Source organism: Thalassophryne amazonica, chromosome 1, assembly GCF_902500255.1.
Source record: "Thalassophryne amazonica chromosome 1, fThaAma1.1, whole genome shotgun sequence".
Lineage (NCBI taxonomy): Eukaryota > Metazoa > Chordata > Actinopteri > Batrachoidiformes > Batrachoididae > Thalassophryne > Thalassophryne amazonica.
In genome coordinates, this window is record NC_047103.1 from 54,927,374 (window position 1) to 54,950,700 (window position 23,327).

Sequence of the window (23,327 nt, forward strand, 5' to 3'; positions counted from 1 at the left end):
AGGCTGCAGCTGCCGAACACAGCGCACCTCGTCCATGTCGTTGTTGATTTCAGGCATTTTTCCGCTCCAATTACAAGCCAACGATGGTCGTCCAGTGGTAAAGTTTCCATCTGGTAATCATAGCTCATGGGTTTGAATCCTTTGAGTGAATTTTTTTTTTAACCAGGGTTATTTCACTGTGGGGTTCTGTATTGCATCCCCTTTTATGTATCATTTCTATCAACCCAGAAATATTCACTAATTATACAGCTGGCAGCTGAATATTCAATAAATATACAGCGGGCAGGCGTGCACCGATCGTGCACACCTGCCCGTCGGCTCAATGTTCGCATGGTTCTCTCATATGAGCTGTTTTGCCGTGAGTCACCCTGAGTTGTACTTATTTGTACTATGTGTGAAGGGGCCCTGAGAAATGAACAAAAATGACAAAAGTCACTCTGTCAAAGTGAAAAAAAGATTTCCCAAGTTATACTTTACTGGTTTCAGGTAGGTGCTGGTGCTGTTGTAAGACAACCCTAATCCAAGGCTGTTCCCCCTGGATCTCATTATGAGGTCACCAGGAGACCATCATTGTTGGGAGGACATGAGATGATGAACTACAGGGACACGCAGAACAGAATATGCAAGTGGAATGTAAATTGTCTTATAACACAAATGGAAGTCATTCCTGTCACCAGTACAAATGGTGTTTTCTGTTCTTGTAACTGTTGCAATAATGTGGAGCCACTGGTATACAGTATGGTGATGTGCTAGAGTGTTTACGTTTTGTTTTAATGTAACAAACCTGATTTCTATAGCAAGAGTACATTTCTGTTTTCTTTCGTAAGGCTTGTCAGTAGTCAACAAACAAGTGTCCATTTTGCCTCAAGAAATATGATACTTATTGGCAATCTTTCATTGCTCTATATTGGGTGCAGTGCAGAAAAAGAAAAAAATATGGAAAGTGAAAGAAATAAGAATACGAAAGAACTTTATTAATCCCGAAGGAAAACATAAAGGGGAAGGGACTGGGGATGGTGCGTCAAAGGTTCCATGCCCGCTGAGCATAAGAAAAAGCAGATTGTTGGCTCCATGCTCAGCAGTCCACAAGAAATGTACAAGAACTCCCATGTTTTTAGCAGTGGGGGGAGAGTGTCAGGTTGTTATCTCTCCTGGTGACGACCAGCGAAGACCCCTCACTACTGCTGAGGCAGAGCACATTAGGACTGGTCTGGTAAACCTGCTAGATGGGGTGCCCCTGAAGAGGAGACACCTCGGTTTAGCGATTCTGGACTTGTGCAGGTGACCTCACTGGACTGGTTCATGAATTGTCAGAATTAAAACTGTACAAGATATAGAACCTGAAGTTTCCAGTTTACAGGAGACCCTGTTGATACTCTATGAGACGGCTTGTCCGCAGAAGACCTGGAAGACTGGTAAGAAGTCATCATGGTGGACACCAGAGCTAACAGGACGTCCAGTGGATGCGCCTCGTGTCCCCACTGTGGAAGACTGGACTATAATGGGTAAGATAGTTAATGAAACTGGAGTGGAATGGGCATTCAATTTGTTTGGTCCATACAAAATTAGTAGCATTGATAGGATTTTCCCTGGTCTTCTACAAAAGGGCTTGGATGTGCTAATCAATACTATAACTAAGATGTATCAGGCATATCTGGCTTTGTTCCCAAATTGGGGATACTAGCCAGGGTGATTTTTCTACCCAAGCCGCAAACCTTCTTACAAAGAAGCTAAAGCATTTAGACCCATCACATCATTACTTTTGAAAGGTTTGGAGAGACTAATTGATAGATATGTCAGAGATGGCGTCCTTAAAAGGTCACCTCTCAATGTCAGGCAACATGCATATCTCTCCACAGAGACTGCCCTGCATGATCTCAGTAAGATAATTTAGAGAACCCTATTTCATCGACAGTATGGATTTGGTTCTTTTCTTGATATTCAGGGAGCATTTGGTAATGTATCAATTGATTCTATCAAAGTACCCTGACATCAGCATGTGAGGGTGAATGGGTGAATGCAAGGCATAATTGTAAAGCACTTTAAGCTTCTGATGCAGATGGAAAAGTGCTATATAAATGAAGTTTATTTATTTCTTCCAAAATTGGGCAGTATCAAGCTGAGACTATGTGAGTCGGTTACGTTCCTTGGAGTCTATTTAGATAACAAACTTAACTGGAAGAGATACATAACTGAGAATTGCCTTATGGCTTTTCTCAGTTATGTATCTCTTCCAGTTTACAACAGTGCCGTTGTATTGTTGGATGAAGTTGGGGAGTTAGTCCCAATGTGATGAGATGTATCTACACTTCGGTGGTAAGACCCATGCTAAGTTACGCCGAGATAGTTTGATGAACCAAATTGGAGCAGGGGGCTGCGAGAGTTATGCTGACTCATGTTCAAAGAGTGGCATGCCTTTGCATCACAAGTGCCCTCACCGACAGCAGCTTTAGAAGTACTTCTGAACTTAGCCCCTGTGGACCTCTACATTGTTGGAGACAGTCTCTATGTCAATAAGGTTGCACCAGTTGAGCAAGTGGCGAAGACTAGCAGACGCCAGCCATACCTTCATCAGGGAAAGAATATCAGCAGATCTTCTGCTTTTTACTTTCCCATGTGATAGGGTAGGAAAAAGATATTATTTTGTGAATAAATTTAGTAGTGATAACAGGGAGATCCGAACACAGCCTCACCTATAATCACTTGTTTTACAGATGGATCATTGATCAGGGGGAGTGTTAATACAACCCGACGGCCTGACACAGGCAAAGAGCTTTGCTGTGGGCAGATACATCATCGTCTTTCAGGCTGAGGTGTTTGCTGTCATTCAATGTGGGGAAAAAGAGTTTTTCCTTTATCTTGGAACCTGACCAGATTAGGAAACTTAAAGCTAAGAAACCTAGTATCCTTTATCAAGGGTACAAAAAGTTGTAACTAAGAAGCTTAATTCTGGGTCCATTTGTGGTCTACACTCATAATGGTCTGAGTTTCCTAACCCTAATCTAACCTTGGGCGCAGTGTGAGAGAAATCAGCAAAATCTTAACAAGGCATAACATCTTTATTGTTATACATGTAACTTCATCTCCAAAGACTTTGCACAAATCATTGGGGCAACATAAGCCTTGAGATATCAAAAGTCTCCCGCATTTCCTCCATATTTTCTAAAATACTCAAACAGGTACATCTGCCCATCACATCCCCAAATGGTACATACATTACAATCAATTAGAAATAAATTACTCTTCTACTGTCAAACATTGTCATATGTGCATTACGTTACCAATATACCAAACAAGTTATATTCATTGTCAAAATACAGGTGTGCAAATTGTTAGAAAAATACCAACTCATACCAGATTCTGAATTGTGCTCTGTAAAAATCCTTACAAACAGTATATAATAATCTGTATATAAATGTTCCGTCATGCAACGTTGCATTTCAAAAAATATCCCTTAAACAGGCTATTCTGTTAAACCTTCCAAATCTCCAGTCTTCAACAATCTCAGGCAAGCAAAAAGGAATAAAAAAATAGAGGATGTGGCACATGGGGGGGGGGGGGGGGGGGGGGGGGGATAAAAATAAAACAGATTTGTTTAATTTGCATCACATTTGTAATTTAACAGTGTTTTTTAATCATTTGTACAATTACAAAGTGATGGTTACAATTTGTCATTTTCTGATGATGAACAGAGTTCATTTAAATTAGTTTTCCAATAAATATGTGGAGAGTCTACAAACATCGGAGCAGATGTGCTGCTCGTTTTATAATACAGACAGTTCAATTAAATTAAATTGATTTACGGGGGGGATTAGCCATATCAAAGCCCTTTTTAATGTCACAAACACTACCAGTTGCACAATGAATAAATAATTAATCTTGTAGTGATGACAAAAGTTTCAACCATATAAATAAATCACTTAAAATCTGGAAAAAAAAAAAAAACTCATGCTATACCAGCAACAAAGACTACAAATAGCTACAAAGAGGCGAGGTTAAAGCATGACTGAGTTGGCGGTAAGTGTACCTGCCGCACGACATGATTAAGACAAGGATGGCGCCTCGTTCCCTCCATTCTTTCTCATCTGTTCTGAGGTAAACAGCAGCACTGTTAAAGACTTTTAAAGGCATTGCTACTCCTCCCTGGTGCCACATTCCCCATGGCCTCAACCTGAATAAATCCAATGCCAACTTCCACATTTCAAGACCGTCTTTCTGCAGTTTCATAAGCGTGCATGCAACGCCGGGCCTACACAAGCAGCCACGCAAGCTGCTTTCATTGCATCTCAGTAGTGTGCTAAAAGTGAAAGCAGAGAGAAGAAATCAAGCAAAATGGTCTAGGCATGTGCGTTCAATAATTCAATCATTTTCCTGCTGATTTAATAAATAACATAAGACATTTGTTACTTCACGTTCACTGATCCAACTGGATTTTTTAAAAAGTGTGAACATCTTTCCTAAATGACAATGCCGGCTGTCAATTAAAATCACCTCTCCTAAATCACTAGAGACTGAAAAAATAGATGCAACTACTTTTTATAACAATGCAATCACTGTTTTTTTTCCTCCAAAATATGTTTTCTTTTGAAAAATAAAACATTGCACTTTTCGTAAAACATAAGTGTGATTCTTAAATTACAATCATGTTTTTTTTTTAGAAAATAACTCAGCAACTAAAAACAAAAACAGGGAAAATGAATTTGTTTAATCGTAATGAGTAGAAATTTCCTGTTCGTGAATGTAGGTGACATTCAAAGAAGAACGATGAACAATAACAGTATTAACAACAACAACAACAAAAAAGCTACAATAAAACAAACAAGCAAAAACAAGATGTTCAAAGTGTACCATGCACGGGGGAGTGTTTTAAGAGCAGTGTATCCAGGATCGTTACGGCGGGAGCTCGAGAACGTTGCGGGGATAACTGGGTTAACAGAGTAAGACTGGCTAGTGACCGTGCAAGCACTGACTGCTGGCAGTGATCATGCCTCATTTCCTGCAGCGAGAGTGGTGCGAACCCCAGAAAACGCTCCAAAACGCCCGCTGCAGCCGTTGGCCCCGCCCGCTGCGCTCGCATCTCCCCCTTCAAAACATCAGATGGCAAAATAGAAAGGCAGCTGTTTGCTCCCGTCATCTAAAAGTGCATCTCCACGCTCTTCCAAAGTCTGTCAGGCCACCGCGATCTCTGCCAAGACAGCGGGAGCGCCGGTGCACTACAGAGACTAATGCTTGATCAGCACACGAATGGGTTTCAATTACTTCTTATTTTATTTAGTTTTTTTTTCAGACTTGTATGTTTGGTTACATCTTAAACTTTTGTTTTCTCACGAGACAGAACATTTCACCTCTGCTTTCACATAAGCCAAAGTAGTGCTTATACACAGGGTTGGCCAGAGAAGGCCCGTGACAGGATGGTGGTTGCGATGCCTTCATCCCGATTCTCTTCGGCGTCACGTTTATTCTTAAACACCTACAGCTGCCCCTGTGCCTTGCTGGCGCCGTTTTCACTTTTCAAAGGCAGATGATGCAACTGTACTAGTTGCCATGGTTTCACTGGAAGAAAAAAAGAGTTTAGATGTATCTTTCACATTCACGAGAGAATGCAACACACAGAGAAAATGACTAAAAAAGAGGCGATTCAATCTTAAGGGGGTCATAATGTGCAAACGCTGTACCGTGTACCATTTACTAATTCATATGTTTGAGAGTTCATGTTGAACATCCCCAAAGGACCACATGTCGACGTTCCCCTGATAAAATTTAGTCCTCAAACAATTCATTTAAGGCAGCCATTAAAAATTTAAGAGCACTGGGGTCTGCTTTAAATTTTGAAAGTCTTCTAGGACCCACCCAAACATTTACTCACAATTTTTGGTGCACGCATGAACACACGCATGCATGCAACCGCACACACTTGTTTCATTAGTGCAACGGCATTTTTAAATCCACTGTAGTTGAGCTGAAATTATGCCCCTCCCAAAATATGTAATTTATATTTTAGCACATTTAGAAAAAATAATTTATGAATCATATAAAATCTCCAGTTAAAATCTTGGCTTCATCAGCCGGTGATCTCACTTGACTGGTTCGCAGCTGAGTGTGAAGCGGCTGGGATGAGGATCAGCACCTCTAAATCTGAGACCATGGTTCAATGGATTGCCTACTCCGGTAGGGAATACCGTCTTACCCCAAGTGAAGGAGTTCAAGTACCTCGGGGTCTTGTTCACGAGTGAGGGGACAATGGAGCGTGAGATTGGCCGGAGAATCGGTGCAGCAGGGGCGGTGTTGCATTCGCTCTACCATACTGTTGTGGCAAAAAGGGAGCTGAGCCAAAAGGCAAAGCTCTCGATCTACTGGTCAATCTTCATTCCTACTCTCACCTATGGTCATGAGGGTTGGGTATTGACACAAGCACAAGCGGCCGAAATGGGCTTCCTTAGGAGGGTGGCTGTTGTCTCCCTTAGAGATAAGGGTGAGAAGTTCAGTCATCCGTGGGGAGCTTGGAGTAGAACCGCTGCTCCTTCATGTTGAAAGGAGCCAACTGTGGTGGTTCGGGCATCTGGTAAGGATGGCCCCTTGGCGCCTCCCTAAGGGACCTGTCCCACTGGGGAGAGGATTAATTGCGCATGAATTGAGTATACAAATTGCAGGCGTTTGTTGTCGTCTGCAACAAAAATGGCCAAAAAGTGACAAATGTCCCAGTATGAATTATGGATATATTAATAATATATAGCGAATATATGATGAACAATCACGGATGTATAACGCATGTAGTGAGGAAACTGATCTGACACATTGAGATTATCACGGCAGTATTACGGGTGTATTATGAATGCATCGCGTACATGTTGCGTGTGCACGGTACTCGGGCTTCGGCATCACTGTTCACACCAACAATACAGCCTCTGGAGCATTTGGACAAGTTGATCACAGAGTTTGTTCATTTTGTCATGCGAGGGTTAACTGTTCATGAGTTTGGGGAGCGGGAGGGGGGGAAGCCACTCGGGGTGTGAGACGGTGTTTTTTTTTTTTTTTTTGAGTGAGTTGTGGGTAAACAGCAACTCTTCCTTTTGTTGGTGTTAAATAAAAGTCCTGGATTGCAGCAGGTACGTCTTTGTGGATTTACACAGCCGGACCACACTGACTGGCAGGTATGTCGCTTTCTGCCACACTTTGGATTTACGTGACGTGTTTGTTATGCATTCACAGATTGTCCGCAAATCAGCTGCAAAGCAGATGTAATAAAAACACTTTATTCGTGGCCAATTTGTATGCATTCGCTACAACATATATTAGTTTCTGATGTGGACATGATATATATCTGTTTTACACACTGTCCCGGTCTGCTGCCAAGCCGCATATCCCTGTCAGTTGCAGATATCAGCGGTTAACGGCAGATATACAGCGCACAGAGTGAGTATGTATTGTGTATGAATTGAGTATACGAGGTCTCTTAGATAATAAACCGACCCTTTTATTTTTTTTTTTTAACTATATGGATTTGAATGACATGCGATTACACCAATCATGCTTGAACCCTCGTGCGCATGCATGAGTTTTTTCACGCGTGTCGGTGACGTCATTTCCCTGTGGGCAGGCCTTGAGTGAGATGTGGTCCCGCCCTCTCGACTGAATTCCTTTGTTTCACACGCTGCTTGAGACGGCGCGCGTTGCTTTATCAAAATTTTTTCTGGACCTGTGAGGAATATCCGAGTGGACACTATTCGAGAAATTAAGCTGGTTTTCTGTGAAAAGTTTAACGGCTGATGAGAGATTATGGGGTGTTTCTGTCGGTGTAAGGACTTCCCACGGAGCGGGACGTCCTGCAGCACTTCCAGGCGCTGTCGTCGGCCTGTTTCGAGCTGAAAACATCCTAATTTAAGGCTTAATTCACCCAGGACATCGTGAGAGAACAGAGAAGATTCAGAAGAGGCCGGCATGAGGAATTTATGCGGACATTCCACTGTTTAAGGACATTTTTTTAATGAAAGACGTACGCGCAAATTCGCCGAGTCGTTTCCGTGACGACTCGGCAAATCTGTGTGCGCCGCGACAGGAAAAACACCTCCGTGTTGAAAACCATTTGTAGAATTCAGGTGGCTTTTAATGGCTTTCAACAAGTGAGTAACTGAGAAATTGTTTAACAGCTTGGGCATGTTCCAGCTTGCCCGTTAAGATTTCCAACGGAGGTGTTTTTCCTGCCGCGACCCCCCGCGGTCGGGTCCAGCCCGACATGCGACTCTGCCCGCACGTTCTTTCATTACAAAATGACCGTTAACAATGGAATGTCCGAATAAACTCCTCATGCCGACTTCTTCTGAAAGTTCTCTGTTCTCTGACGACTTACTGCGTCAACAGAGCCTGAAATGTGGAAGTTTTCAACTTGAAACGGCGAGACGCTGCCGCCTCGAAGCGCAGATCGCCGTCAGGCGCCGTGGACCGTCCTTAAAGCGACACTACCAGACCAAAATCTCTCATCAGCCGTTAAAATTTTTACCGAAAACCAGCTGAATTTATTGAATGGTGTCCACTCAGTTGTGCCTTACAGTTTTGAAAAAATTTTTATCAAACAAAGCAACAGTCTCTGAGCCATTCCTAAACAATGAAAAAAATCGACGAGCGGGTGGACGACTCCTCACTCAAAGACTGCCCACAGGCGAATGACGTAACCGACAGGCGTGAAAAAACTCTCGCATGCCCACGAGGGTTCAAGCATGTCTGATGTAATCACACGTGATTCAAATCCATATGGTTTTTGAAAAAAATAATAAGGTCGGAAACTTTTCTAATAGACCTCGTATATGGAGTATGTAAGGCGGATGTCATCCGCATCCAGATTTTTGAACAGCTCAAAAATCCTGGCTGTGGACATGTGTGCCTCTGCGGATGATCACGGACGTGTTTGGATGACGGCCGACTCATACAGGCATGTTACACGGATATTGCGGATGTTTGGTGAATATGGGCCAATTGTGTGCGCAATCCATACGCAAATCCTCCTAAACGCCAGTGGGACAGGGCCCTAAGGAGGTGTTCCAGGCAGATCCATCTGGGAGGAGACCCCAGGGAAGACTCAGGACTAGGTGGAGAGATTATATCTCCACGCTGGCCTGGGAACGCCTCGGGATCCCCCAGTCAGAGGTGGTCAATGTGGCACGGGAAAGGGAAGTCTGGGGTCCCCTGCTGGAGCTGTTGCCCCCGCGACCCGATCTCAGATAAGCAGTTGAAGATGAGTGATGAAATCTCCAAAATAACAATATCTATCTTTAGTAGGCTTCTTTAGTCATAGTGTTTATAAATATGAGTTGAATAAATAAAATATACTTTTTATAAACACAGCCAATAAATTTGGCTGTAATCCATCAAATCATTCATCTTTACTTGGAGCAATTATTGGGAAAATACTGAGAAACGTTCTAAGTTCCTTCTTTATTACATCTCCAGTTAATAATTTGTAAATGCTGTCATTGTGTTGCAGCATTGTTTCCTGAATTTAGCTTGACTTTACAGCCTTTATGCTTGGCTCGAAGAGTTTGCGTGAAATGCACTTCATGCCCTGAAGTCAAATACTTAGTATATACTTAAAGATGGTTAGTACATACTATCGACCCATTATTGCAGTACACACTACAGGTAAGGGAGTGAGTAGTAGGGGCACAATTCGGATGTATTACACTGGATATTAACAGATAACACATATGTGCATACCCATGTATGCTGAGGAAATCTGTATATCACAATGGCAGAACTTTTAAAATGGCTCCTGATGTATATTTACGCAGTTCCACAGCTGCTAGGATGCTGTCATCATTTTCAGATAAGGCTGCTAGCTTCTGTGAATTTTCCCAACTGCAATTTGGGATTGTGTAGTGTAGTCCATTTGCGCAATTTAGAAGTAGCAGATTATCAGAGTACCTTTAGCCTCTTACTAAATACCTACTAAATATTTAGACACCCTATGGATTGTGCATACTGCTTTTTGCCTCTACAGGATGCTAGTATGCATTTTCAGATGTAGCCATGGTTTCTTGAGGCAATATGGAAAGATCACATCCTTGTTTACTTGTCTGAAAAGCTGCATAATATGATGTCATGAAATATTACAGCATGCACAACATTGTGATGAGACTTTTAACTCACCTGACAAATGGCATCATCATGTCAGAAAATGGACAAATATAATTGCAAGACCAATATTCAACAGCATTACCATAGCAACAAGGATTGAGTTGGGCCCCTGAAAAATATTGAGAGAGGTAAAATTTCACATGATTATGAACAACAAAATCTATTTTTTAGAGTGCTATTTTCAGAAAGTGGAACTCTAGCATAGCTAGAGTTACTCAACTGAAGCACTTGCAAACACTGTACAACTGTAATGGGGACGTGTCCTACAGGAGTCCTAAGGAAGGCAGTTATTGGGCAGTGCAGTCTCGTTTGAGGCCGAGCGCTAAAGGGGTAAAATATGACGCATATGATGTAATTTCTCTACTTCCAGGGAAAAAACATGGCACTTTCTCTGAGATTTTGGGCAAATCACATGCAAACAAAGTGAGACCACAAAGAAAAAGTAATGATGCGGTGGGAAAGTGGACATGTGTTGCGGTTTGTTTATGACCCGGAGCTCAAATGTGTCAAGGCGGTTGTACAGGCGAGAGAATGTAGCTGCTCTGGTTAGCTGTGTAGGCTAACACTTACTGACACAACGTCCCCCATTTGCCTCGTCTTCCCTTCTGCACTGGGAACCGGATAAAACTGCACTTTTCACGACTGCTTCGGTGATTACAGCCGAAAACAAAACAGTACACCATTTTTCCATGTGAACTTATGCTGCATATATATTGCACAATGGGAGCGGCCGTCCCCATAAGTGGGCAAATCCCGCAATACAAGGTTCAAACGGGACTGCGCTGCCCTTTTCTCAAACTAGTACTCACAGATTCTTCTGTCCTGTCTGCAATCTCCATACTAGCTTTCTTTGCATCTGCAAGGCTCTTTGGCTTTATGGAATCCTGCTTCCTGAGTTTCTGGTCACTCTTGCTGTCCCGTGAGGATTCGGGCTTCAGGGCTGAAGTACCATATGCCTTGAGGGTTTGCGGTGGCATACGTGCTAGGGCCAGAGGACTAGGCTCTTCCTCTGGATCTTCCTCGGGTTCTGGGGGTGGAGGGACCCTTGTAGGGGCCTTGACGTAATAACTGTGGTACTCGGAGTGGAGCTGGCCATTGACTGGAATTGTGGGAGGCTGTAGAGGGGGAGCAGAGGCTTGGGTAGGCTGCTGAACTATAGGGGGTTTAGGAGGAGCCTCATCCTGTGGCTGGGGAGCTTTGGGCCCATCAGTAACAGAGGGTCTCTCCTCTTTACTCAGCTTTCTGCTGGACCGCTCATCCTTGCTAATCTTATGACTTGACTTCTCTTCCTTGCTTGTCTTGCGGGAGCCTTTTTCCTCTTTACTGGTTTTGCGGCTGGTGCTGTTGGCAACCTGACCTTTCTTCTTGCTGGAGTGAGGTGAAGGTGGTGGCGTAGCTGCAGGACTTGTGGCAGCGGAGTGGGGAGGAGTGGTACCTTTGCGGTAAAAATGGGGGGAATCTTTCGGGGAGCTGTCTTTCTTCTCAACATGGACCTCTTTGATCTCCACAGGCTCCTTAAACTGCTGTTTTATGTAGTCAGGCCCTGCACAAGTGACAGAAGGCACAAGTTAACCAACCATCAAATCTCCACCTTTGCCCTGACGGCTTCCAATCGGAGACAGATATTCACACAAAAATGAACATAAAACCAGTGCATCTTGATTAGCATAACATACAGCTCATTTAAAAAAAGGCTTAAAAGTAGATGAACTGATTGTTAGTGACATGAATAAAAGACCATAAGTCTGAATACACTGTAAAGATGTAAGAGCACTGCTGTAGAGTGGGACATATCAGCCTAAAAGAAGCCTTTTAGAATTAGAAATCTATTTACAGTTGGCCAGATTGTGATGCAGGTGGTTCTATCTTAGCTATTTACTAGCAGTGCACCCGAGTACGGCGTCAACGCCCGAGTGTGAGATTATGTAGACATTTGTGATATACCAAGGCCCAACATCCACATGTCAAAAATGAAAATGGGAATATTCTGTTAATGCGCATTACATACGCACACACTCAGACATGTATATATATATATATATATATATATATATATATATATATATATATATATATATATATATATACACACAGACACACACACACACACACATACACACAGGTGTTATTATTATGGACATTATGTCCACAAATGAATGCATATCCTTCCATTTTTACGTGTGAAAAATTACACTTTATGCTTGCCTTTGTGTAGAACTGAATTAATATTTATAACAGACATCAATCTCTTTGTTTGCTTGTTTTTTTCTTTGCTTTGCCTAAATTACCATGTTGTCAGAGTGACAAAGACATAGACAATGCCGCTTTGTTTAAAGCGCATCAGATAGCGTGAGCCGAACAACATCCTCTGCATCCATGTGCATGAAAAAATAGTCGTGAGACTGTCAATGAAAAGCATGTCCCATAAAATATCCTAAAGACATCTTCTTTTCAATGGTTTTGCTCCATTTCACTCCTTCTGTTACAGTGGCACATTTTCCATGTAAGATAGCTTTAACTTTTCCAAATTAAAAATAGTTCATAATTAATAGTTATTTTGATTTGCTTGAAGATCTATCACCCTGAGGAGCAATTATGTCAAAATCAAAAGCAGATGGAAACAAGTGTGACAAATAACAATTTGGCATCACAGAATCTTTGGTAGATGTCAAGGAATGTTTTAGGCCTCAGTGTTCATAAGCTCCAAGTATTTTTCACCTGCATGGCATTCCTAATATGCTTCACAGAGTCACAACCAATAAGACCCACTACAAAGAGATGGAGGGACATTTGAGTATCTGCGGGGCTTATTGTATCTGCCGAGCTTCATTTCACACTGTAACTCAAAAAGAACTTCATGCTCAGGGTTTGGGGGCAGATTCCTCCGAGGGGCTCCAGGCATCTAACGGATAAACTGACCCCAGCTTCACCCTTACACAGGACTGCAACACCAACAGTCTTTATAACAACTAGGTAATAGTACCCATGTGCATGAAGACAGAAATTGATATGGCAATTTAACTTTTGACCCAAATGACCTTGCCCTTCAACCAAATGACTGACTTTGGCCCATCATGCCAGGGTGATTCTGGAATCCACTTAAGTGTATGTCACATTTGGTACTGTAAGGAATTTTCTACCTGGTGATCCCCTCCTGGTAATTTTATGTGGTGAGCGAACTTGAAGACTCAGAGACTGACAGGAAATGGACTTCAAAAACAGATGTTGTATTAAAACATTGCAGCTACTGCAATGTTCTATTTTCTGGTTTACCGCAGTCTAACATTAGGGGTCTCCAATTGGTTCAAAATGCTGCAGCCAGACTTTTGACATGGAGCAGAAAGTTCGACCACATTACACCCATTTTGGCGTCTCTTCACTGGCTTCCTGTCCCGGTGAGATCAGATTTTAAGGTTCTGCTACTAACCTATAAAATTATTCATGGGCTGGCACCCTCCTACCTAAGCTGACCTAATTAAACCTTACGTACCGGCCCGGGCTTTACGTTCTCAGGGTGCAGGACTACTTTGTGTCCCTAAGGTGAATAAGAAGTCTGCGGGTCACAGAGCTTTCTCTTATCATGTCCCTGTTCTGTGGAATGATCTCCCTGCGTCAATAAAACAGTCAGATTCTGTGGAGACTTTCAAGTCCAGACTTAAGACGCACTTATTTTCCCTTTCATATGGCTAGCATACTGGTACAGTTTTGTTTTACACTTTTTACTCTTTTAATTCATTTATTAGTAATTGGAGTGGGCCACGGCCTCAACTTTACCTAAATTCTGGGTCTTTTAGTGAAGTTTAGGGCTAGTGGCTGGCGATCACCTTAGTATTTCTCTGTTTTCTTGTTTAATGCTGGCAAATTATACAGTATTTTTTTTGTCTTTCTGATGCCTGATTCTGTTTTTTTCTCTCTGTTTAAGGTGCAGCTCCATCCAGAGATGGGAGTTGTATTCGTGTTGGCGATCCTCCTGTCCTGTGCGCCAATAGCATTTCTTGTATATTCGTTTGTGAATTGTTCTGTAATTTATGTTTGTAGCATGGCCAAAGCAGAGGGTCACCCCTTTGAGTCTGGTCTGCTTGAGGTTTCTTCCTCAGAGGGAGTTTTTCCTTACCACTGTTGCTCTGGGGGTTGGTAAGGTTAGACCTTACCTGTGTGAAGCGCTTTGAGGCAACTCTGTTGTTGTTGAAAAAAGATGCCTTCCCTGAACACAGAGTCACTATGATAGCGCTGGGATCTTGAAGAAAGCGTCCCATACAATGTTGTAAGCAAGAGCGCCGACATTCAGGTCCGCCTGTGTTTTAAGCCTACACTCAGCCGACCCCCAGGTGGGCGGGCCTTGCCCTGCTGCATGGTTCAGTGCATTTATGCGATTGGATGAAGAGTGTTGCATTTGACATTGTATGTGGGTGACATGCTCGCACTGTTATATCTGAGAGGTATGTGTTATATCAAACCTTTGTGCTGCCTGTGTCCATGTCAGCGTAATAAGCAAAGAATAAAATATTTCATGGCACCTGTTGTCCCAGACAGAGATACGAAGACCTTAGTTTTATCGGTTTAGACAGTACGCAAATGATTACATTTTTCGGGTATGTACGCAAAACTTCATGTCAAATCCAGTCTGTGTGATTAAGTCATCTGAGGACACGCGTCATGGAACATTCCATCCAACAGTACAAATGGGTCTGAAAATCTAATTCTTTGACCTTTGCCAAAATTAACATTTTAATGACAATTTTAGGGCTAGCCTTCAGTGACGTGTCCCATGTATATTGGACATATAGGAAATCCCATGTTGATCAAAATATTGATTTATTCTGCCTTACAGAAACCTGGTTACAGCAGGATGAATATGTTAGTTTAAATGAGTCAACACCCCTGAGTCACACTAACTGTCAAAATGCTCGTAGCACGGGCCGAGGGGGAGGATTAGCAGCAATCTTCCACTCCAGCTTATTAATTAATCAAAACCCAGACAGCACTTTTCAGACCTTTTGTCTGACTTAGTGCTTAGCTCAGATAAGATAATTATAGTGGGCGATTTTAACATCCACATAGATGCTGAGAATGACAGCCTCAACACTGCATTTAATCTATTATTAGACTCAATTGGCTTTGCTCAAAATGTAAATGAGTCCACCCACCACTTTAATCATACTTTAGATCTTGTTTTGACTTATGGTATGGAAATTGAAGACTTAACAGTATTCCCTGAAAACCCCCTTCTGTCTGATCATTTCTTAATAACATTTACATTTACTTTAATGGACTACCCAGCAGTGGGGAATAAGTTTCGTTACAGCAGAAGTCTTTCGGAAAGCGCTGTAACTAGGTTTAAGGATATGATTCCTTCTTTGTTATGTTCTCCAATGCCATATACCAACACAGTGCAGAGTAGCTACCTAAACTCTGTGAGTGAGATAGATTATCTCGTCAATAGTTTTACATCCTCATTGAGCACAACTTTGGATGCTGTAGCTCCTCTGAAAAAGAGAGCCTTAAATCAGAAGTGCCTGACTCCATGGTATAACTCACAAACTCACAGCTTAAAGCAGATAACCCGTAAGTTGGAGAGGAAATGGTGTCTCACTAATTTAGAAGATCTTCACTTAGCCTGGAAAAAGAGTCTGTTGCTCTATAAAAAAGCCCCCCATAAAGCTAGGACATCTTACTACTCATCACTAATTGAAGAAAATAAGAACAACCCCAGGTTTCTTTTCAGCACTGTAGCCAGGCTGACAAAGAGTCAGAGCTCTATTGAGCCGAGTATTCCTTTAACTTTAACTAGTAATGACTTCATGACTTTCTTTGCTAATAAAATTTTAACTATTAGAGAAAAAATTACTCATTACCATCCCAAAGACATATCGTTATCTTTGGCTGCTTTCAGTAATGCTGGAATTTGATTAGACTCTTTCTCTCCGATTGTTCTGTCTGAGTTATTTTCATTAGTCACTTCCTCCAAACCATCAACATGTCTATTAGACCCCATTCCTACCAGGCTGCTCAAGGAAGCCCTACCATTAATTAATGCTTCGATCTTAAATATGATCAATCTATCTTTCTTAGTTGGCTATGTACCACAGGCTTTTATGCTATGTTTACACATAACGACGACAAGTCACGAATGCCACGAAGTACACATTCTTGGCTGCTGATCACGAATGTTATGATTCGGGGCAGAGGCGTCAGGTGTCCTTAGGAACTGCTGCAACCTGTTACCACGCGTTACGATTAATGGCACATGTTGCCGGAGAATTATCAGGAACCATTACGCACGGTCAAGAATAGTGTTCCGCATTGTTACGCACTATCGCACGCTATTGCGTGTAACAGCGCATCGTTAAGTTCTGTCACGTTGTGAACGAGGTGAATTGTCTCCACACACACACACCCATATTCATCCAACCGAATTCAGATCGCTCCAGTTTTTCAGAACAACTTTGTGACTGCATGCGTAGTTGGACTCTGTGCCATGGAGTGGCGCAGAGAGCAGAGGAGAACAGAGACAGATGTGTGGCTTCATGCGGCTCTCGTCTCGCCCATTTTCCCAAACATCAGGCGCATGCAGCAGGTGGAACACCTGCAGGAGCGCACTGAAGAGCACTGAAATTTCACTTTTAGCTGACTTGGTGTCAGCAATCAAACTGAATGGGGTGCAGCAGGGTTTAATTGTGCGTGCGCTTTCCTCTGCCGGACTGGAGAAGGTGCAGAGATGTCTGGCTGCACGTGAGTCTCCTCTCGCTCCTCTGGTTCTTCTGGCTTAGACTCGTTCTCCTGCTCATCAGTTACTGAGGAGCTTCAGCAGGAACTGTGGACCGACATTTGGAGACGAGTTTAATTGTGCGCATGTGACAGAAAACGGATCCGTCGTGGCGCGCAGTGAAATGTGACGCCGCGTTACAAGGCGTGTCAAAACTTGACAGTTTCTGTGTCACTTCGTAATAACGCGTGACAGTTTGGGCTCCAAGAACCATTACAGGAACCACTATGAACGTTGTCATGTTCTATTAAGGATCACTACTCATCAAGACGGATCAATACGCTCAGTTGCGACCTCCACAACGTGAGACGAAATGAGGGTGGTGTGTGACATTCGTGGAAGATTTTTTGACAGGCAAAAACATACTCCACGAATATCAAGAATATCACGCCCCAACACGCACTATTAAGAAACCTATTAAGATGCGTTAAGTCACATTAAGAATGTCAGGAATGTGCCACGAATGACAGAAAAATGACATTCGTAACGCGTCTTGCTTATGTGTAAACGCACCTTTAAGGTGGCAGTAATTAAACCATTACTTAAAAAGCCATCACTTGACCCAGCTATCTTAGCTAATTATAGGCCAAACTCCAACCTTCCTTTTCTCTCAAAAATTCTTGAAAGGGTAGTTGTAAAACAGCTAACTGATCATCTGCAGAGGAATGGTCTATTTGAAGAGGTTCAGTCAGGTTTCAGAATTCATCATAGTACAGAAACAGCATTAGTGAAGGTTACAAATGATCTTCTTATGGCCTCAGACAGTGGACTCATCTCTGTGCTTGTCCTGTTAGACCTCAGTGCTGCTTTTTATACTGTTGACCATAAATTTTATTACAGAGATTAGAGCATGCCATAGGTATTAAAGGCACTGCGCTGCGGTGGTTTGAATCATATTTATCTAATAGATTACAATTTGTTCATGTAAATGGGGAGTCGTCTTCACAGACTAAGACTAATTATGGAGTTCCACAAGGTTCTGTGCTAGGACCAATTCCCCTAGGCAGTATTATTAGAAAGCATTGCTTAAATTTTCATTGTTACACAGATGATACCCAGCTTTATCTATCCATGAAGCCAGAGGATACACACCAATTAGTTAAACTGCAGGAATGTCTTACAGACCTAAAGACATGGATGACCTCTAATTTCCTGCTTTTAAATTCAGATAAAACTGAAGTTATTGTACTTGGCCCCACAAATCTTAGAAACATGGTGTCTAACCAGATCCTTACTCTGGATGGCATTACCCTGACCTCTAATAATACTGTGAGAAATCTTGGAGTCATTTTTGATCAGGATATGTCCTTCAATGCACATATAAAGCAAATATGTAGGACTGCTTTTTTACATTTGCACAATATCTCTAAAATTAGAAAGGTCTTGTCTCAGAGTGATGCTGAAAAACTAATTCATGCATTTATTTCCTCTAGGCTGGACTATTGTAATTCATTATTATCAGGTTGTCCTAAAAGTTCCCAGAAAAGCCTTCAGTTAATTCAAAATGCTGCAGCTAGAGTGCTGGCAGGGACTAGAAGGAGAGAGCATATCTCACCCATATTGGCCTCTCTTCATTGGCTTCCTGTTAATTCTAGAATAGAATTTAAAATTCTTCTTCTTACTTATAAGGTTTTGAATAATCAGGTCCTATCTTATCTTAGAGACCTCTTAGTACCCTATCACCCCAATAGAGCGCTTCGCTCTCAGACTGCAGGCTTACTTGTAGTTCCTAGGATTTTTAAGAGTAGAATGGGAGGCAGAGCCTTAAGCTTTCAGGCTCCTCTCCTGTGGAACCAGCTCCCAATTCAGAACAGGGAGACAGACACCCTCTCTCCTTTTAAGATTAGGCTTAAAACTTTCTTTTTTGCTAAAGCTTATAGTTAGGGCTGGATCAGGTGACCCTGAACCATCCCTTAGTTATGCTGCTATAGACTTAGACTGCTGGGGAGTTCCCATAATGCACTGAGTGTTTCTTTCTCTTTTTGCTCTGTATGCACCACTCTGCATTTAATCATTAGTGATTGATCTCTGCTCTCTTTCACAGCATGTCTTTTTCCTGATTCTCTCCCCTCAGCCCCAACCAGTCCCAGCAGAAGACTGCCCCTCCCTGAGCCTGGTTCTGCTGGAGGTTTCTTCCTGTTAAAAGGGAGTTTTTCCTTCCCACTGTCGCCAAGTGCTTGCTCATCGGGGTAATTTTGACCGTTGGGGTTTTTCTGTAATTATTGTATGGCTTTTGCCTTACAATATAAAGCACCTTGGGGCAACTGTTGTTGTGATTTGGCGCTATATAAACAAAATTGATTTGATTTGATGTATGTTGTTTGAACATACATGGGACATATAGCTGGTAACACATAGCTGCCACAAACAGAGACATCTGACAGTTTGGTCACTGGTTAATCTCTTGTTATGGTTATGTGACGAGGGTCACAGATCATGTTGTGATGAGTATAGATGTGTTTGAAGTCCTCTACCAAGGAATCTCTCCAGGTCAGCTGGAACATAGGAATCAATTACACCCATGCTCGTGGTGTTTCTTTTCATCTGAACATTGATCAGTTGGGCCAAAGAGTCTACACGGTCTGCTGACTTCTTATTACACAAACATCATGCAAATGTAACTGAAGTAAACTGAGAAAGAATACCTCGCTGAGAAGTGTAGAAACAGAAATGCAACTGGGCTTTTTTACTTTAAAACTACATTGTGCAAGATTTAGGGGTCTTTCTTAGAAGAAACTGATCTTTCAACATTCATATCCATCTTTTCATGAGTGTATTACCTGCAACAAATAATGGGTGTGTTTTCATAAGCTTAGAATGAAGCTTTCCCATGTACAAAGGAACGGGACCCCAAGTGTGAGAACCCTCATTTTTTGTGAATGAAAGGATCATATACATTGCTTACCACAACAGAAAGCAAAGCAGCATGAATTGTGCTAGTCAAAGAAGCAAAAATATGAATAAAACAAAATTGTGACCAGTGAATGCAAAATGCAATCTACACCTCACCACTAGATGACACTAAATCCTACACACTGGAGCTTTAATGTTCCACATATTAGATGTTACAATAAGATGAAAATATAATTCCTTTCTACATATCCAAGAGTCATATAGTGCACCAATTAATTAAGGTGGACAAATTAATGATAATAAATACAATGTGTGTATGTTGAGTATACAAGAGAAGTGTGTAAGCCCTGTACACTGATATGTCAAATTATTTAAAACTCTTTCACCTGTCAATAATTGCATTGGCTAAATTGACGTGTTGCCTCTTACGAACAATAAACATAAAAACTTGACCAGGGCTTAATTGAAAATACAGGTGCTAAAGTAGAACCTCAACGCAACAAAATTCACAATCTATAATATATATATAATATCACTTCTACAGCATGCAAGACTTTTCCAAGTCACTGAAAATCTCTTGAACTTCATTCATTTTCCATATCCGCTTACTCCAATCACAGGACACGGGGGGCTGTAGCCTATCCCAGAAGTCATAGGGCATGAGGCAGGGTACACCCTGGACAGGACACCAGTCTATTGCAGGGTCACGTATACACAAACACATTCACCCACGCACACCTACAGTCAATTTAGATTAATCAATTCACTTAACCTGCATGTCTCTGAAAGTGTGAGGAAGAACCCAGAGGGAATCCACGCGAACACAGGGAGAACATGCAAACTTCACACAGAAAGGCCCAGGTGGGAAGCAAACCCAGTACCTTCTTGCTGTGAAGCAATGGTGCTAACCACTAAGCTACTGTGTCACCTTCGCTTTGAGTTAATTAACATAATTAGCAATAAATGAAAAACAGTATGGTACTGTATGGTCATTTTGTTTAGAGCTGGTGTCGCTGACCGTAAGGTCCCCCCTAAAAATCTGTCTGCCCTGCCTTCACTGCATGTCTCATTTCTGTGTGTCAGCTGCGAACCACAGATTATCGTCTCGTTTCTGCTTAAAACTGACTTCAGAATGGTTTAAGAGGTTTTACTTTGTCATCTGATGGTTAATAATCACATTATTCCCTTTGATTGCTTTGGGTGTAGAGAGTCAGTCTCAGACATGCAGCTGTGGTCCCAAATGACGCATGTGCACTGAAGGCAGGGCAGACCAATTTTTAGGGGAGACCGTTCGGTCTACGACACTGGTTTACTTCAAAAACTCAGTTTAGTATTTTCCCCAATCCTTTATTCGACCAAGTGACAAAGTACACAACACAAATCTGTAACTGTATATTTAACTAACCATTGTTTACTGTGACTGTACTCTGGCAAAATAATTTTACTTTGGGATAAATAAAGTTGATCTTTATCATTATCTGCAGTAGTGTTCAGAATAATAGTAGTGCTATGTGACTAAAAAGATTAATCCAGATTTTGAGTATATTTCTTATTGTTACATGGGAAGGTACCAGTAGATTCGGTAGATTCTCACAAATCCAACAAGACCAAGCATTCATGATATGCACACTCTTAAGGGTATGAAATTGGGCTATTAGTAAAAAAAAGTAGAAAAGGGGGTGTTCACAATAATAGTAGCATCTGTTGTTGATGCTACAAACTCAAAACTATTATGTTCAAACTGCTTTTTTAGCAATCCTGTGAATCACTGAAATCACTAAGTTTTCCCCTCTCCAATCAACTTTTTAATCAAACTACGCTGTTCTTCTGAACAATGTCTTGAACGTCCCATTTTCCTCAGGCTTTCAAAGAGAAAAGCATGTTCAACAGGTGCTGGCTTCATCCTTAAATAGACCCCGGCAGAAAGGAACTATGACGTCGGCAATCGGGAACTCCTAGCGGTGAAAGAGGCTCTTGAGGAGTGGAGACACCTGTTGGAGGGAGCTGCGGTACCATTTATGGTTTTCACGGATCATCGGAACCTGGAGTACATCCGGACCGCCAAGCGGCTGAACCCCAGGCCTGGTCACTGTTCTTCGGGCGTTTTGACTTCCAGATCACCTACCGCCCCGGGACCAAGAATCAACGATTTGACGCCTTGTCCCGGGTACACGAAGAGGAAGTCAAAACCGAGCTGTCAGATCCACCGGAAACCATCATCCCCGAGTCCACTATCGTGGCCACCCTCACCTGGGACGTGGAGAAGACCGTCCGGGAGGCCCTGGCACGGAACCCGGACCCGGGGACCGGCCCTAAGAACAAACTCTACGTCCCACCAGAGGCCAGAGCCACAGTCCTGGACTTTTGTCATGGTTCCAAGCTCTCCTGTCACCCAGGGGTGCGAAGAACCGTGGCAGTGGTCCGGCAGCGCTTCTGGTGGGCGTCCATGGAGGCCGACATCCGGGAATACGTCCAGGCCTGTACCACCTGCCCCAGGGGCAAGGCTGATCACCAGAAGACACAAGGACTCCTCCAGCCGCTACCGGTGCCTCATCGCCCCTGGTCCCACATCGGCCTGGACTTCGTCACGGGCCTCCCACCGTCCCAGGGCATGACTACCATCCTCACGATAGTGGACCGGTTCTCCAAGGCGGCGCACTTCGTTGCCCTCCCGAAGCTCCCAACGGCCCAGGAGACAGCAGACCTCCTGGTCCACCATGTTGTACGTCTGCATGGGATTCCTTCAGACATCGTCTCCGACCGTGGTCCCCAGTTCTCCTCGCAAGTCTGGAGGAGTTTCTGTAGGGAACTGCGGGCCACCGTAAGCCTCTCGTCCGGGTACCATCCACAGACGAACGGACAGGCAGAGCGGGCGAACCAGGAGCTGGAGCAGGCCATCCTCTGCATGACCTCCGCGCACCCGACGGCCTGGAGCAACCATCTGGCCTGGATCGAGTACGCTCACAACAGCCAAATCTCATCTGCCACCAGCCTCTCCCCGTTTGAGGTATGTTTGGGGTACCAGCCCCCATTGTTTCCGCTCATGGAGGGAGAAGTCGGCGTGCCCTCGGTCCAGGCCCACCTGAGGAAAGTCAAAGTCCTCAGTCCGGCCACAGTGAAGCTGCAACTTTCTGCTTCACTGCGGATTCATCCAGTATTCCATGTGTCCCGCATCAAGCCCTACCATACCTCACCACTCTGCACCCCCGATCCGGCGCCGCCTCCTGCCTGGATCATCGACGGAGAGCCTGCGTGGACGGTGTGCAGGCTCTTGGACGTTCATCGACGGGGCCGGGGGTTCCAGTATCTGGTGGACTGGGAGGGTTATGGACCCGAAAAGCGCTCCTGGGTGAAGAGGAGCTTCATCCTGGACCCGGCCCTCCTGGCCGACTTCTACACCCGTCATCCGGACAAGCCTCAACGGACGCCAGGAGGCGCCCGTTGAGGGGGGGTCCTGTTGTGTGGGCCGCTGAAGAGGAGGTACTGCTGGCCCACCACCAGAGGGCGCCCTGCCTGAAGTGCGGGCTTCAGGCACGAGAGGGCGCAGCCACCTCGCAGGAGCAGCGGGGAGTGACAGCAA

The 23,327-nt window shown here is 43.3% G+C and overlaps 1 protein-coding gene across 2 annotated transcripts in view; it reads right to left on the reverse strand.

The window, feature by feature from the left end:
- Window positions 1-3,040: 3,040 nt before the first annotated feature.
- Window positions 3,041-23,327, reverse strand: part of jph1a (junctophilin 1a) — a 147,018-nt gene continuing 126,731 nt past the window's right edge. For both annotated transcript variants that reach the window (XM_034170251.1, XM_034170242.1), the window contains 3 exons: window positions 10,938-11,671; window positions 10,141-10,237; window positions 3,041-5,553 (listed from right to left, as the gene is read on the reverse strand). In XM_034170251.1, the coding sequence (XP_034026142.1) occupies window positions 10,157-10,237; window positions 10,938-11,671 (815 nt within the window). In that variant the 3' untranslated portion in view covers window positions 3,041-5,553; window positions 10,141-10,156. The remainder of the gene's footprint in view (window positions 5,554-10,140; window positions 10,238-10,937; window positions 11,672-23,327) is intronic.